This window comes from Marasmius oreades, chromosome 2 (genome assembly GCF_018924745.1).
Source record: "Marasmius oreades isolate 03SP1 chromosome 2, whole genome shotgun sequence".
Taxonomy (NCBI): Eukaryota; Fungi; Basidiomycota; class Agaricomycetes; order Agaricales; family Marasmiaceae; genus Marasmius; species Marasmius oreades.
This window is the reverse complement of record NC_057324.1, coordinates 3,946,751-3,963,654: the sequence shown is the minus strand read 5'-3', so window position 1 is coordinate 3,963,654 and position 16,904 is coordinate 3,946,751. Positions and strand designations below refer to the sequence as shown.

Below are 16,904 nucleotides of genomic sequence, written 5' to 3'. Positions count from 1 at the left end.
CACTTCGTGTTTGAGGTGTGTTTACTAGCCATATTTAGTGGTGTTACACAGCGTTATTACCACCCCCACTAAAAATCACAGGAGCAAAACTCAACTGCGTGACACAAGCAATGGCATACAAAGCCATTAAGCTAACGAAGGCGAAAACAAAAACATACCAAAAAGCTCTAAACAGAAGGGCAACGGAACAGAACATGAAAAAGGCCATGCACGCTGTTCAAACTTCCTCACACAAAAACCTGTCCCCAAAGCATATCTGGAGAAACATCAAAAAGTCTAAAAACGTCACGAGGAAAATTCGCAACTTCATCTTCATGAGTATGCACGGAGGCTACAGAGTTGGCGAGTTCTGGAAAGACATCCCAAATTATTCCTATAGGGCAACATGTGACGCGTGCGACGTTACAGAATCAATGGAGCATATACTATTCGACTGTGAGGCCCCCGGATGCAAACAAATCTGGGACTTAGCAAAAAATTTATGGGAAGAGAGGATGGACTCACCTTGGCAAAAACCCATGTTAGGAACGATCCTAGCGTGCTGCAACTTAACCCTAACAAACGAAGAGGGCAAACCCCAACTCGGTGCATCCCGCCTCTATCAAATTATGGTCTCCGAATCAGCATTTGTGATCTGGAAGCTAAGAAACAAAAGAGTTATCAGCGGAAACGACGAAACATCGCTAGCCAAAATAAAAAACAAATGGTCATTTGCGATATTGCTCAGGGCAAGACTGGACTTCTTACTCACCGACCGTTTGAAATACGGTAAGAAGTCGATTCCAAGATACAAAGTGGTCGAAACCTGGAAGAAAATATTCGATATCGAGGACGATCTCTGCGGGTTTAATCCCAGGGAGACTGGGGGTTTAGTGGGTATTGGGTGAGTCAATGATAGGCGGGGCCGTGAGACAATGATCCTGAAGCCCCACACAAATGACACCTACACGTGTCAAGTGCAGCTGTGCATTCCTCCAGGTGGTAGTTGGTCCAGTGCGGGGTCTCGTATCCCTGCCAAATTATGCGGGACAGAAGCACCGCCTTAGGCAGTCTGACTGCTGGCAGTCGGGGGTGCTAGTCATCTGTGGAAGTCCACCAGGTTGAAGAGTTCCCATAGGCCAGGTTAAAACGCTCCACAAAAAAAAAAAAAAAAAAAAAAAAAAAAACAGCCTTCTTTAATAATATAATTATTAATATATTTTACAAATTACCTGGCTATGCCGAGGTTTGCCGGAGCCTGCCAGGCTCAGGATGTAGCGTAAATCAAGCATAGCTCTGACCAACCTTACGCTAACCTTACGCTTATACACAGCTTAGCATAACGTAAGAATAATTCCCACCGTAAATAAAGCATAAATCTAGCATAACCCTTTTTCTTTATTCTTGCAAGATCCTGGGAAATTTATCAACATAATGGGAATATCGTGCCAACGTAGTGCACGGCCATTACGGAATAAAATTTTTTCATAATGGTAACGTAATGTAAAGCGTAACTCGTGTGAATTACGTTCTATTTCTTGCTGTGAGTATTGTAAGATGGTATATGACAAGCGCGGACCAGCGGTGCGTCCCATGTTCTCACGACTCGGGCTTTCCTTAACTCCCTCAATTCCGAACTTACTCGAAACTCGAAACCCGTTCAACGTTCAACGTTCAACGCCAATATGACTGTTCATCCATGTTTCATCTCTGATGCATTCGCAGATGTATTTTTGTAGGAACAAGCACGCACACGTGAGGCTGGTTTTTTTTTCCTGCCCAGACACAGGCTACCCACTGACTGAGGCGCGTTGTAAATGCGTACTGTCTTGCTCAGGTGTCGTCGGTCTTTGGGTGTCGTAAGGGCTTGTGGATGGGATCTTATCAGGCTGGATGGACGAGGGTTAGTGTATATTGTAGTCTGATATTCAGATATAGACGGGGATTAACCATGTTTAGTCTTTCATTTAGCGAATCAGCCATATCACCCGTTCGGCGTTGTGCAGAGTACGGATACCCAACATGGTGTCAATTATCAACTCACATGAATCGACTACGACGCACGGAGGAACTGGATCAGAATTCGAAAGCTCCTGACCTATGCGACGAATATAGTGACCACTGGATCATCGATCAAGGACCGTTCGACATGGCGAACACGAGGCCGCTTTGTTATATTCATCAATCCTGTCATGTACTGGTTCTTGTCCGGCGGTTAAAGGATATAAATTTGACATGTGGTTTACAGCTTTCTTTCTGTCTCCCCCACTTCTCTCCACTTCCATATTTTTCGCAATGAGCTTCTTCCAAGATGCCTGCGGGGTATCGATTGGACAGGGCACATTCAACGCGGTCACAGGAAACCAGATAAATCATTTCTATAAAGAGATGGCTCAGCAGAAGAAAGAGCATACGATATACGACGAAGTACGTATTTTGTGTTTCCATTATCGACGACAAAGCGTTAAGAAGGTCTGTAGTTCTACAGGATTAAGCTTGGTGCAGTACATAGAATTCGGGATATACATTGTGAAAATTACCCAAGGCAATGGGACGTCGGTATTAGGGAGCAGTGGGAAGAGAGACGCTTCCGTGTTGATCGAACGATTTGTGCTGCCAAAATCCGTGGTGAACAGGCCTCGGGATTCACGGTAGTTTCGTATAGTGGACCAGAAAAGGATGAGGTAGAGGCCAGTGTTTTTGACTTGAGTTGCGAGTATAAAGAGCTCTCATAGGCATGGAAGGAAGACTTTCAACGGTTTTCGAAAGCTACGTACGTAGGCTTGTGCTGTCTTGGAGGGGCATTGACTGAACGGATACCAGAAACACAACGAAGATGCAACTGTTCGGGATTAACCGGTCGAGTGTTCCTCTGCTGATATTTCATGGAGGTCAGTTTACCGTCGTTGTCTGCGTTCTCGCTGACAGATTGGTGCAGAGCTTCTGCCTCTCGACCATTTCTGGCATAGTCTCGGATGGTTTGGGCGAGGTTATGCACGAACATTGGCTGTAAGCATCGAGTCTGGTTTATGTGTCGTCGATCTGAATCAACAGCTTACACAGTCGCGCATATGGAAATGTAATGATTCTGAGATGTGGATAGATCCCGAGCAAGGAACTATTATTCGTGGAATGGAGGGACCCGATCGCTCTCGATTTCAATTGAGTTTCGCCGCTGTTGAGACACTGGCATCAAGCGCCGAACTTCTTCTCGACGAAGATGTTTGCTTCCGCTACCTCTCTCGGCGGTTCCCATTGGTCAAGGAATTTGACAGAGACATCATTGATATGCTCCACTACACGTCCGAGATAGTAGAAGAGAAATCTCCGATTCTCAATCAACCCTACATCCTTTCTAGCAAGGGAGATTCCATAATTGCAGTCGGGAACAGCTCCTGGATTGGAGGTGGGTGCATCGCCGACCGAGTCATTATGCCAGATGGAAGAACAAGGTGTATTGAGGAATATGAATATTTTGAGTATTGGTGGCTGATCGACGTACAGATTCACTCTTACAGACAAACCCTCAGTATTGGTATTATGCTCCGATACATTCGGTGCCCATGCTGAATGTGCCTGGCTCTCACAGGCTTCGGGTATCTTTAACAGACTCGGAATTTCGTTGAACGACCATCCGTCGTCCCATAGTGAGTCTTGCCTTGTAGATTTGTTGTAGATCCTCTACTGAAGCTAATCTTTTTAGAGCTCATTCTGCCGAGCATCTGGCTGGGTGGATCAATTAAAGACTCGCTACAACGGTCAGAAGGCCCACCCATATACTTCTTCCTCCATTCGCTACCCGTTGAAGACGGTTCAGTTGTGCCCACCCACAACTGGTCTTATGATGAAGATGGTGAAACACCCATCCCACATCATCTTTGCAAGTATCTTGGTTTACCCACCGAGCTGGGACAGACACAGACTCGCTTGGAATACCCCCCGAGTAAGACATATCGCTGGCCTAGCAAGATGTATGAAACCATCCACAAGTGGCAGACTGCAAGAGGATTTGATCCAACCACGACCGACTTCGCTCAATATCTCGGATATTCCATATATGAAGTTCAGTTAGCTAGGTTTGAAGAATTGGGTGCGGGTGAGTTTCCATTCGTTTTCGCCTTGTATCGGTCTGACAATTCACGCTCCCTCGGCTTCTCAGGCCCCTCCGAAAGCGTTGAATGTTGCGGAAAATCCATGCAGTGAGGAGCAAGGTCAATGTGAGCCCGCCTTACTATGTTCTCAACCACTGACTTTTCCTCTGGCAGCCGCGATCGGTTCAATCTGGTCAGCACTCATAGCTCCGTTCACGTATGCCGCCGATGAGGAATCGAACATTTCGGCGGCATTGATGTAGTCGGAGCGTTGGAATGGTCAACTCGGAAAATGGTCCAGTGTTGGGCAGTCAGCTTTATGTTATTGCAACGACGCAAATTACATCCACATCTCATGCTAGGAGGACGACTAATTTCAACAAATGAAAATACCGAGCGTCTTATCTAGGTTCTAGACGACCTCTCTCTCCTAATCTACATAAATTCCATGGAAAATAACCTGGAAGCGTTTCATCGGGAGCTCATGATGTACTATCTTGAATGTCTTGAATTCGCAGGAATTCTCGGCGATCAATCGATACATAGTTCATTGAAGTTGTAAGGTTCAATTGACAGCGTGGCTTCGATGTAGAATGCGTATCATCTGCAGAGAAAGGAGAAGGAGAGATGACGCAGATGAGGGAGAGCGGAGAGGAATTGACCATGTGACGGCGACAGGCACTCGGACATATCGGCCCAACAATCGGCAAATTTTCACAGATTTTCACCAGCGCGAAACTAATCAATAACAGCCAGTTTCGTTCATCCAAAAGGTCGCTTTTGATGTAATGGCTAAATGGCTCGTACTTATGTAATCGTACCAGGTCTGATTCTGGCCCTGGAAATAACGCGCTCTAGCTCAGAGTCACGTCTCAAGATCTCACGACCCACCCTCCTACTCCCAACTCGAAAATTCAAGCTTCAAGCATTGGCCAGTCTTCCAGTCTATGCTCTAACAAACATCTGGAGCTTTTTCGTCAGAGCTCAGGACTCAGTGGGGCGTATGGAAGACAACATGGAGACATACTGGAGAACGACAATGTTAGGGATCGGGCCAGGGATTGATCAGGGACTGAGCAAGAGGAGAAAATAATGAGAGTTGATTCGACTACTATGTATCAAGTTACAGGTTAGTTCTTATACAAGTAAATAAGGAGTCAGGAGCCAATGATAGGAGAATCGGAAAGAAAGGGGACGTGACTAGGAGTGAACTAGAACCAAGAGTAATAAGGGGGTGACCCTTACAGACAAAGCCCTAAAGGCCTAACCACTCGGGACACACAATGATAAAGCGCGCATCCTTCACTGTCCCGAATCCATCGATCGACTGTCACCATCGAAAAGAAACTCCGCAGCGAGTCAGTTGGAGTCAAGGGATAAGTAAGATTGTAGTCCAGACACAGCCTCGCTCGTGGTGAGCCTCGCTCTCCTCAAACCCCCTCCATATTGCATCCAAACTTCCGAATTTACTCGAACTGGATATTCGTACAACGCCCTTTCATCTGTGATGCGCTCGCCGATATATTTTTACGTCGGACCAGCACGCGCACGCGAGGCTGTTTCCCCCCAAGACACAGGCTACACAGTTGAGGCGCGTTGTACGCGTTGGAAATGCATACTGCCTCGTCGATCTTTCGGGTGTCGTAAGGGCTTGTGCAGGGGGATTTTATCAGGCTGGTTGAACAAGGGTCGAGGTTCGTAAGGTAGACGACTTTCATACGCCGCCTACCCTGTCACAACGTGACGATTCCGGCCAGATTAATATTAGGCAATACCTCTTCGTCGACGACGAAAAAATACTCCTGTTTTCATTTTTTAGAGTATTCTAAGAAATCTGGCTCCAAGATTTTGTTTAATTACATGATAACTCGATGTAGCCCTCACCAGTTCACTAGAAAATGAAAATTCATTGAGTTATCCTCAAAATAGGCTGACAAGTCCGCCTTCATCAACCCGGCGCCTTTTATGCGGCGATGAAGCTTGTTCGACGCGTTTGACGCGTTTTAACCCTTTTTCAATCCTTTCTCCAGATTCAAGAAGGTTTTTGATACGCAATTTTTTTCCATTTCTTGACATCAGGCATACTAGCAAAGGTGGATCGAGATGGAAGGCGCGTTAAGTCGTGATTTACACATGAAAACGTGGATAACTTTGATTTAAGCAGAGATTTGGACATAATCTTGTGCGGGATCTGAAATAGATGTGATTTTCTATGAAATCTTGGGAGCCAATTATGCATAAAATTACTGAGAGACTTTAATCGAGTGTTTTGGACTGAAGTCGTGCATGAGGTTGCCTAATTTGGACTGTCACACGTGCGGGTAGGCGGCGTATCCTTATATGAAGTCTGATATTCAGATACAGACTGGGATTAACCATGTCCAGTCCCCCGGCCAGCGAATCAGCCATATCACCCGCTGCGCACAGTACAGATGCTCAATGTAGTGTCAATTATCAACTCACATGAATCGTTTACGACGCACAGAGGAACTGGATTAAAATTCGACGACGGATATAGTGGGTACTGGATCAAGAACCGTTCAACAGCATTGGGAACATCCCTATGCTATGTTCATCAAGTCTGCTGATCCAAAGGCTATATAACTGCAATCCATGCATTGACCACTGCTCCCAACTTTCTTCCTCTCTTCACCCATTTGCAATGAGTTTCTTCCAAGAAGCCTGCGGTGTTTCGATTGGACAGGGCACATTCAACGCGATTACGGGAAACCAGAGAAATCATTTCTATAAAGAGATGGTTCAGCAGAAGAAGGAGCATACGATATACGACGAAGTACGTATTTTGCATTTTTTTTTCCATTATCGGCGACAAAGGGTTAATAAGGTCTACAGTTCTACAGGATTAAGCTTGGTGCAGTACATAGAATCCGGGATATACATTGTGAAATTTACCCAAGGCGATGGGACGTCAGTGTTAGGGAGCGGTGGGAAGAGAGACGCCTTCGTGTCGATCGAACGATTTGTGTTGCCAAAATCCGTGGTGAAAAGGGCTCGAGATTCACGGTAGTTTCGTACGGTGGACCAGAAAAGGATGAGGTACGGGCCAGTGTTTTTGACTTGAGTTGCGAGTATAAAGAGTTCTTATAGGCATGGAAGACAGACTTTCAATGGTTTTCGAAAGCTCCGTACGTATGCTTGCACTGTCTTGGGGGGGCATTAACTGAGTGGATACCAGAAACACAACGAAGATGCAACTGTTCGGTATCAACCGGGCGGCGAGTGTGCCTCTGCTGATATTTCATGGAGGTCAGTTTACCGTCGTTGTCTGCGTTCTCGCTGACAGATTGGTGCAGAGCTTCTGCCTCTCGACCATTTCTGGCATAGGCTTGGAGTGCTCGGACGAGGTTATGCACGAACATTGGCTGTAAGCATCAAGTCTAGTTTTATGTCCTCGATTTGAACAGCTTACACAGTGGAAAATATGGAACTGTAGGCCATCTAAGGTGTGGATAGATCCCGAGCGAGGCACGTTGGTTCGTGGAGTAAAGGGGCCCGCTCGCAGGCTATTTGAAAGTTTGATTCGTGAAGTGATGGGGCCCGCTCGCTTTCGATTTCGATTCGGTTTCGCCGCTGTCGAGACGCTGGCATCAAGTGTCGAACTTCTTCTCGACGAAGATGTTTGCTTCCGCTACTTGTCTCGGTTGCCATTGGTCAAGGAATTCGACAGAGACATCATTGATATGCTCCACTGCACGTCCGAGATAGTAGAAGAGAAATCTCCGATTCATAATCAACCCTACATCCTTTCTAGTAAGACGGATTCCATAATCGCAGTCGGGACCAGCTCCTGGTATGGAGATCAGTGCCTTGGCGACCGAGTCGTTATGCCAGATGGAAGAACAAGGTGCGTTGAATAAATATCACTTGAATGTCAGTGGCTGATCAACATTACTACAGATTTACTCTTACAGACGAAAGCTCAATTCTGAGATTACGCTCCGACAGATTCCGTGATAAACGTGCCTGGCTCTCACAGGCGTGGAGTATCTTTGACAGATTTGGAATTTCATCGAACGACGATCTGTCGTCTTACAGTGAGTCTTGCATTGTATATCCTCTACCCAATCTGATATTTTTAGAGCTCATCCTGCCATACTTCCACTTAAGAGAACTAATTAAATACTCGCTACGAAGGTCAAAAGGTCCACCAATATACTTCTTTCTTCCACTACGCGAAGACGGTTCATGGTCTTATGACGAAGATGGAGAAACACCCATCCCACGCCATCGTTGTGACTACCTTGGTCTACCCGCAGACCTTGAGGTGAACGGCTCCGTATACAAACATTGCTGGTCTAGCAAGACGTACAAAACCATACACAAATGGCAGATCGCAAGAGGATTTGATCCAACCACCACCAACTTCACACGTTACCTCGGATATCCCATATATGAAGTTCAGCCAGAGTCAGGGTCAGCTAGGTGTGAAGAATTGGGTGCGGGTGAGTTTCCATTCGTTTTCGCCTTGTATCGGTCCGACAACTCACACTCCCTCGGTTTGTCAGGCCCCTCTGAAGCATTGAATGTTGTGGAGAATCTATGCAGTGATGGTCAAGGTCAATGTGAGCCCGCCATCCTTCCCTCTCTGTTCTCAACTACTGACTATTCCTCTGGCAGCCACGATCAGTTCAATTTGGTCAGTACTCACAGCTCCGTTCACGTACGCCGCCGTTAAGGAATCAAACATTTCGGCGGCATTGATGTAGTCGGAGCGATGTGGTCAATTCGGAGAATGGTTCAGCATTGGGCTGTAACCACGGCTTTATGTTATTACAATTCACATCTCATGTACTAGTAAGACGACCGGGTCAATTTCAACACTTATGTAGGTTCTAGACGACCTCTCTCCTAATCAACTACACAAAAACATCGCAATCGTATTGATAGATTTTCAGCAACCAATTAATCAAATAGATCTCAAGCACACACATCAAGAAAGCCAAAAAAAAAGATCCAACTCCTAACAGATCCTTCAGTCCTCCTCCCTAAACACCTTTCCCTCCCCAAATCCAAACCTTCCGACGATCTCATCGTCATCACCATCACTATCATCACCAGCAAAATCATCATCCAGATCCAACTCATCCAAACCACTCTCAATCCCAAGAATCTCATCGTTATTCCTCGCAATCAACGCTTTCAACCTCGCAAGTTCTTCTTCAGCTTCGCCAATAGCCGCCCTTCTAGCAGCTGCAACGAACTGGTTCTCCACCTCTCCGTAACTGTAACTGGATTCAGCAGTATCCACAGGTTCATAGGTATTCCAGCTAGGAGGTGCACCACACCAACCGCCATTGGTATGAACGTAATTCATGAAAGCACGCCAGAGAGGATCTAACCCGAGCACGAGGGGATTCCCAATAACTATGAGAAGGGCTTGTGCGCGTGTGATTGCCACTTGAAGAAAACCATTAAGGACCGTAGAAAGAAACGGAATGAAGAGATTGCAGACTAACCGTTGAACCGATGAGGGTTCGCAACGAAACCCAATGTCCGACGGATATCAGTCGCAATGAAATTCGTGTTGCTTCGAACCGTCGAGATGATGATGACGCGTCGTTCCTAGAGTAGAAGGCAAAAGAGATAAGCTACCAACTCCTTATGCATGAGACACCACCATACCTGTCCTTGGAACTCTTCCACACTCCCAACTTTAATATCGCGCAACTTCGGATCGCGATGAAATAGATTCAGTATCTTGATTCTCTGTGCATGATACGGTGTAATGACCCCGATGTCTCCCGGTTCTACATCGTAGCAGCATAATCAACACTTTTGAAAAAAGGTGTGAGCCCCAAGCTCAAACTCACTAATCTTATTCTTTCTATTCCCAACCAAGTTCATAACATACTTCCTCACCAAAAGCGCCTCTTCGATGTTGAAATAGGACGGCGATTCATCTTCCCTCATATCCTTCCCCACAATGCCATGGAAAATAACCGGGAAGCGTTTCGTCGGAAGCTCATCCACATTCTCCAAGCTATGCGTCTGAACAGGATTCCCCAAGTACTGCAGCTCGCGGTTGTAAAAATGTTCGTTGGAGAAATTCAATATAGCAGGATGAGAACGGAAATTGCGGACAAGTTTGATGATACTGAGAAGAGAAACGAAAGGGATCAGCTGGAAGGAAAAGTCAAGGATGAAGTAACAAGAAACCCACGTAACACCTTTCCCCCCTCCTTCTCCTCCTACTCCCCCCCCTCCATCCTCTCCCAAATCATAGATATCCCTCTCCATAATCCTCGCTAAATAACTCGTCTTCAACCCAAACTTGGCCGCCAACGCAGAATGCACAATAGGCCCCAGCTGTTTATTATCACCAGCCACAATCACATTCGTGTCTTCCCCTACCAAACTCTTCAAGGGAACCATAACAGCAGGTTCAGTCGCCTGTCCACATTCGTCAACGAAGATATGCGAGAAGAATCCACGCTCAACCCCCAAGGATGCCGGTACACCCGCACTGAGGCAAGTGGCAACAATGACACGGAATTTTTTGATAAAATCAGCTCCGGATGGCATAGCAAAAACCTCATTATCATTTGTCAAACTGAACTTCTTTAGGGTGTCCGGAAGATCCTTGAACGGCCGCGATAAAGAGTTGAGCCGGAAGACTTGAGAGGTTCCGAGATCCGAAAGCTTATTCGCAAGCAAGTCTGCAGCAGAGTTGCTTGGTGCACAAGCGACAATGCGGGAGTCGGGGTCACGGATTAGGATTTGACGGATAGCTTCGACAAGGGTGACGGTTTTACCGGTACCTGGTGGACCAAAAACAACGAAAGGAACACTACCGGGAGGTAAATTGACGATCGCAGCGACTGTCTGTAGCTGTTCAGGATCTTCCCCAATTAAGCGATTAATCGGCACGATCTCCTCCACCTGTTGTTGGGTAACCCGCTGGTTGTGCTTCTGCCTCAGATGTAGAGAGCCAGGGAACAACAGCCTCTCAGGATTGTTGATGTTCGTGACGGCTGCATGCATGCGACGCAAGGATAGACGATTCAAAACAAACTGGATATCAAAGGATGTGCCACGGTAGGTATTGAAGTCGTCTCCGAAGCGGAGACTAACGTGAGATTCGTGTACTTGATGAACGCGACCTTCGAACCAGGTTTTGTCCGTCGCGTGTTGTTGTCGTACGAGTATAAAATCTCCGACTAGAACCGAGGGGCGGCCTTCGGAAAGACCTTTGACCTCGAGCTTATATCGAGGATGGTTGGGTTGGAGAGTGACGCCTTCCATGGCGTATGCATCCAATTCAAATCTTAATGATTGATCATAAACATCACAAAGTTGAAAACAGAATGACCAAAAAACCTACTTCATCTGTTCTTCTTCAAGGTGAAGCATCAACTGGAATCTTGCCCCATACGTTTTAGTGTTGAACGTGGGGGAGATAAATGTCTTTAATGTTTCGAACGTCTCTTTCTTCGACCGTGGAACCCCACCGCTCTTGTACAAAACATCGGTGAGTGTTTTCGGCACATCGAACTTGGGCAAGAATGATTTCCATTCTGTCCTGGTCCAGGTAGATGGTCTTGTGCTTGTCTTGACGGGGCCATCAAGTCGGAGAGGTATGCCGCGTTTTCGTCGACGATACGGCGTTACTGAAGCTAGAATCGCTTCATGGTCAACACGATCACCGACGGTAGCACTGAGTCGACGCTGAATGACAAAACGAGTGCGAGAAGAAATATCGAAAAAAACGAGTTCTAACGTGTCTTCGTAACGTCCAGCATAAGATGGGTGGAATGTAACGTTCAGGATTCTCGTACGAGGTGGATTGATGAATGGAGAGCCGATCAAGTTGGCTGAAAAACTGCCAGAATAGAGAAAAATGGTTAGACAGGTAAACCCTGGCACTGTAAGAAAGAACACACCGATTCCCAACTTCGTCTCCCCTGACTGAAGATAGAAGCCTACACTTCACGAGCTTCAAGGGCGACGCAGGTAACTCGCATTCGCGTGTCATCTCCAATGACACCACCACCGACTCCTGTTCCTCTTCACTACCCTCCTCCTCCGGCCCAGCGACAATACCGAAATCAACCCCATCGAGCCCAGAGATCGTGATCCCATTCTTGTTGGCCTCGACTGTTTTTCTAGCAGTTTCAAGTTCCGACTGAGTATCATGAGACTTGACATGATCTTGATAAAGCTCCGCCGAAATAAACCTGCTACATTTCGGACAACGAGGAACACTCGCTGAGCCACTAAAATGACCTTGTTCAGGTCGTGCGTCCAGGTCTGATTTGTCGTAATAGTAGCTTGAGGATGAGCTGTTTCCATTCTGCCTTGGAACCCGACTAGGGGGTCTTCGTCGAGGACGCAAAGCTCTCCCAGCAATCGCCTCTTTATGTCTTTTCCCACCCGAATGACTGGCATAATCCGAGGAAGGAAGGATTAATCCGCATTCGCAGCGTCGTATGTCATGCCTGTGCCGACAACCTTCGCCATGTCGACAGTTTCCTTCGAGGAACTCGGAGCAGAAACGGGGGTTCAGGAGTAAACCTGGCATGAAAGTAATTCTAGAGATACAAAAAGAGAGAAAGAGTGGAAGTAGGAAGAAGGAAAGAAAGAACGAGCGAATCGTGGTGGAGGGTACGAAGTAGCTGCGGTTTTGGGTCGAACGCGGTTGAGGCGTTTTTGTTTTTCTCACAAAGTGCATGTATGTAAATCGGAACCGAACACCTGAATCGGTATGGACGTCTACGAGGTACCTCAAACGCGGTACAGTTCAGCTCAACTAAGCTAGTAATTACAGCTGTGGTTCACATATTCTGTCTTCAGGTCAACTTCATGGTGGCAGACTCGCAGTACGCCAAGGGTGACGGGAGGCTAGCTGAGCGCAGGAACGCGTGTAATTGGCATGTAATCCAGGCTTTTTCAACATTCATGCAAAGGGACGGAGTGAAACTCTTCGACACCTTCGGGATCAGATAATTAAAAGATTACGATTCAAGCCTTCGAGACGACATATCGCGCAACCTACTACCGGATTGTATCGATTGAAAGCTTGTTCGGATAGTACGAAGTGTTGAATGTGTACACGAATTCAGTCAACTGTGGTCATTCTTCGAGGAAGGCGATGAAATTGGTCGAAGTTCCCTTGAGGTTGATAATATTGCAGGCTGCAGCCTAAAACTTGGCATTCTTGGGTATTCCCAGCTACGGCAGTTGGTAACTGTCTTCACAGACGCGGGTAGGATTTGAGGCGATCGGGGTTCCTTCTTCTGGTCAAGCACAAATTGAAGGTGAATGATTCCATAAATAAGTCTTGCGTTTTGTTTGGCAACTTTAACCCGTCGAGGACGTTGATACCCTCAAGCCGAGAGAATGGCTGCCGCTGCCTGCGTCTCCCATCGAGTACTAAGACCTTGATTTGTTCAAAACAGAGAGCAGAAGAGCCACGTACGTCCTGTGGGTGTATTTTGACTTCATTTCGACCAGCTAACTTGTGATGATGTGAAACCTTTTGCACCTTGGGCTTGCACATAATATTAGGATTGAGATGGGAAAACATCGAGGGCGAGTGAAGAGGAGTTTTAGAGGAAGGAAGATGGATACGGCAGCGACCGATCGTCTCAGGTAATCCGCTTCTGATCGTTACAAACGTCGTGCTCGGAAATTTGAACTGCTCTTTGACCCATCTTCATGCCACGGCCTGCTATACTGACTGGAGACTGGATTGGACAACCCCCATTTCAGTTTCCTTCAACGTCTTCAGAACGGCGATTGGAGACATGAGAGAGCGTGGGAAACAGTGGACTTGTATTCAACTACTTCGTTTCTACTAATGTCACAATACCGTGGTCTTCAAGAGACTTCCAACGGTCATTGGTTGCATGAAGAACCACTCGATCACAGTTTAGCGTCTCTGGATAATCCCAGCGTGGAAACATGTTCGAACGGATGCATTGTACGAAGTCGGAAGTTCAAGTACAAAGTAGGCCTTCCCCTGGAATACTGAGGTTCACAAGCAGTCCAAGTGTGCGCGTTTTTTCCTCTAACTCCAGGGTACCAACCCCGTGGAACAAGATCACCGTACTCATTCTGTCATGACCACTAAAGATCTTGTTTACCCTCCTCGCCTTCCGTTCCAACTCCACGTCCTCGTACCTCCGTCGCCTTGATATATGTGTGCGCAGGCTCGAGGCATTTCTTGTCGTGATCTCCACTTTTGGGATTTCTGCGAATACGGCCAATCGGTGTTCTATCGCTGACATGGGGATTTATGAATACATATACACATTCGCGAATCGCCACAGGGAGTTCCAGCTATTTCGCTTGCCTACCACGTACGCGTACTTACTGCACCTTTAATGCCGTGCGTTAATTTTAGGTGACTAGAATGCGTATGGTGGTAACCCTCGCTGGTTTCGGTACGGTCTTGTACATCTGCAGTTGGGGAGGAGGGCGGCAAACCGCCCCTACTTCAGCTGTATTGACTGAGACTCTGGCCCACTGCATCTCGAAAAGCTTCTCCCGAATTCTGATAGGCTTCCCAACTGCTTTGAATTCTTCCCGCTACTCTACTGTAACAGACAGACTACGAACTAACCCTTTACATACAGGTATCACGGCGAACACGGGTTATCATCACTATTTTTGTGTTGAATTGTTATATTACAGTTGCCTAGTAGGATACACACATACATAATCCCAAACCAAAGAAAAAACAACATAACTGTTGTAATCCTAACACAGATATATGTATTTTAAATATCAATAACATCCCGTTTCTTAATCCCGACACCACAATGCAACGGCTTTCTTAAGAATCCTTCTCTCGTTGACAATTGCTGAAAGAAAGAAAAAATGGTCCACAATTAGCAAAAAATAAACGAAAATTCCAGCGACTCAAACTCACCTCTCCCTCATTCTTCATAACAAAGTGGAACTTCCTCAAAATCGAAGCGACGATAATTTGCAACTCCAGATTCGCCAAATTTTTCCCAACACACGCTCGTGGTCCAACACTGAAGGGGTTGAATGTCTGCTGGAAGAGCCGGTACTTTGAATTCTTATCCTCTCCTCCCTTGGCTTGAATATCCTTCCACTCCTCTTCCGCTTCAATCCATCGCTCAGGTCTGAAGGACTCGTAATCTTCGCCCCAGATTTCGGCAGAACGATGAATAGTGTAGCTAGGAACGCTGACGATGGAGCCCGGTTTCAACTCCACCTGAGGACCGTCGTCAGAGAAGCTGAGAGGTACAGCCATCCCGTCTTCGGGAACAATTCGCGGGAGGCCGAGAGCGGAGGTAGAATGCAAACGGAGGGATTCATTGATAACGGCTTGGAGATAAGGCAAGTTCTTTACAGCTTCCAGCGTCGCCGTGTGTTCCCCAGGAAGGTTCTCGTCAAGTTCTTGCTGAAGTTTAGCTTGAGCTGATTGATTAGTGGCGAGGTAGTAGATGGCTGCACAAGTAGAGCTGCGTCACGAAGCTTAGTTTCAGGGGAAGTCGGGAGAAGGCAGATAACCTACTTGGACGTCGTATCAGAGCCGGCAATGAGTAAGGTTAGAGCCTCTGCCGTCAATTCTCCTTTGCTCATGGGATTACCCTATGAAACCTTAGTCCATTTCCGTTGCTGGAACATAATGATAGAAATCTCACGTGTTCGTCTTTTGAATTCTGGAGCTTCTGTAATAGGTCGCTTCGGCCACTCTCGGTTTTCAGCCGTTTTGCCACAGCCATGATCGCGATACCTGCAAGTGTCTTGACGTCTTCTCCACCTTGTTTGAACCATGGCGACTTCTTTGCCAGAGGACGCAACCAGGGTGGAATGACGCCCATGGAAGCAGAAAAGTCACCGCGGCCGTTGATAACTTTTACCGCCGGAATCTCCTTCTGCTGAGTTGGTTGGTGATCCTGTCCATAAGTGTCCATGCAGGCCTTTTGGTCAACGGGAACGGGAGCGATGTCCTTGCAGGCGACGAGCATGCCGAATGGTGCACCAAAAGCCAGATCACCGATGATGTCGAAGGCAAGATAATTGCACCCTGAGTCAAAGTGAATTGATAATAAGGATCCGGAGAAAACGACGACTTACAGGGTAAGCAGTCTAGCCATAACCTGCCATCTTTTCCAAACCAACCGTCTCCTTCTTGACCTGATTCGCCCTTAACAGCCTTGTTGCACAAACGCTCCCATTGATCCAGAAGCTGACCAACGTACATCCGAACGTGAGGCTCGAACTCGACAACGCTCTTCTGAGAGAAGATATGTGACACGATCTTGCGTTTGCGAGCATGTTCAACACGATCGCGAGTATTGAAAAGTCCACGTTGGATAGAAACGAATGCATCATAAAACGGTGACTTGAGTGCACCATTTCCGTGCGCGTAAACGGTTTGAAGAGCAGAAGAAGTCGCTATGGAAAGATGATTGGGTGCGATACGAACTATAGGGCCTGTTTCTGAGAATAAGACTTTGCAACGCAATATGAATAAAACGTGACGCGGACCATATTTTTCATGCAGTTCATGAATCTTCTCCGAGCGGTGACCAGACATAGCAGCCCATAGCAGCCAGATATCACTGAACTGTGCCAAAACAGGGCCAGGATACCTCCTATAACCATGAGGATCGACAAGCCAGGGAAGGAAATGAGCTACGAATATGCCAGCAACGCCTAGAATCGCGTAGCCAGAAGGTGGAAGCTGAGATAAAAGAGACATGGTGATTTGGGTACAAGGATGTTAAGGATCATAGCCGTCTTATATATGTTTGGATGTCACTGTACTGGTAAATTAGCCTACTCCAAGGTGTGCGTTCACGTCGGCGCGTGACCGTCGGACGGGTCTACCTAAAC

General features: G+C 46.8%; 4 protein-coding genes across 5 annotated transcripts; 2 read left to right on the top strand and 2 right to left on the bottom strand.

Annotated features, from left to right (window-relative positions):
• Positions 1-2,274: 2,274 nt before the first annotated feature.
• On the top strand, positions 2,275-4,182 carry E1B28_005041 (uncharacterized protein; the record flags this gene model as incomplete). Its single annotated transcript, XM_043149582.1, has 9 exons — positions 2,275-2,406; positions 2,460-2,663; positions 2,715-2,752; positions 2,803-2,870; positions 2,918-2,988; positions 3,043-3,431; positions 3,484-3,626; positions 3,683-4,075; positions 4,139-4,182. The coding sequence occupies 9 exons, from the start codon at positions 2,275-2,277 to the stop codon at positions 4,180-4,182; spliced, it is 1,482 nt and encodes a 493-aa protein (XP_043014188.1).
• Positions 4,183-6,444: 2,262 nt separating this feature from the next.
• On the top strand, positions 6,445-9,085 carry E1B28_005040 (uncharacterized protein). Of its 2 annotated transcripts, none has more exons than XM_043149581.1 (10): positions 6,445-6,864; positions 6,924-7,127; positions 7,179-7,216; positions 7,267-7,337; positions 7,385-7,455; positions 7,505-7,935; positions 7,989-8,125; positions 8,173-8,533; positions 8,597-8,653; positions 8,709-9,085. In XM_043149581.1, the coding sequence occupies exons 1-8, from the start codon at positions 6,634-6,636 to the stop codon at positions 8,208-8,210; spliced, it is 1,221 nt and encodes a 406-aa protein (XP_043014187.1). In that variant the 5' UTR covers positions 6,445-6,633; the 3' UTR covers positions 8,211-8,533; positions 8,597-8,653; positions 8,709-9,085. The 2 variants fall into 2 exon arrangements, with proteins under 2 accessions (XP_043014187.1, XP_043014186.1); XM_043149580.1 differs by having other exon boundaries at positions 8,171-8,533; positions 8,709-8,918.
• On the bottom strand, positions 8,893-12,738 carry E1B28_005039 (uncharacterized protein). The gene is made up of 7 exons (XM_043149579.1): positions 11,972-12,738; positions 11,413-11,910; positions 10,252-11,355; positions 9,902-10,185; positions 9,714-9,838; positions 9,548-9,653; positions 8,893-9,488 (listed from the first exon to the last, which is right to left on the bottom strand). Exons 1-7 carry the CDS (start codon positions 12,607-12,609, stop codon positions 9,064-9,066), a joined length of 3,180 nt encoding a protein of 1,059 aa, XP_043014185.1. The 5' UTR covers positions 12,610-12,738; the 3' UTR covers positions 8,893-9,063.
• A 1,772-nt stretch (positions 12,739-14,510) lies between these two features.
• Positions 14,511-16,830, bottom strand: E1B28_005038 (uncharacterized protein). Its single transcript, XM_043149578.1, has 6 exons — positions 16,557-16,830; positions 16,143-16,502; positions 15,707-16,092; positions 15,577-15,653; positions 14,962-15,523; positions 14,511-14,893 (listed from the first exon to the last, which is right to left on the bottom strand). Exons 1-6 carry the CDS (start codon positions 16,768-16,770, stop codon positions 14,810-14,812), a joined length of 1,683 nt encoding a protein of 560 aa, XP_043014184.1. The 5' UTR covers positions 16,771-16,830; the 3' UTR covers positions 14,511-14,809.
• Positions 16,831-16,904: the final 74 nt, after the last annotated feature.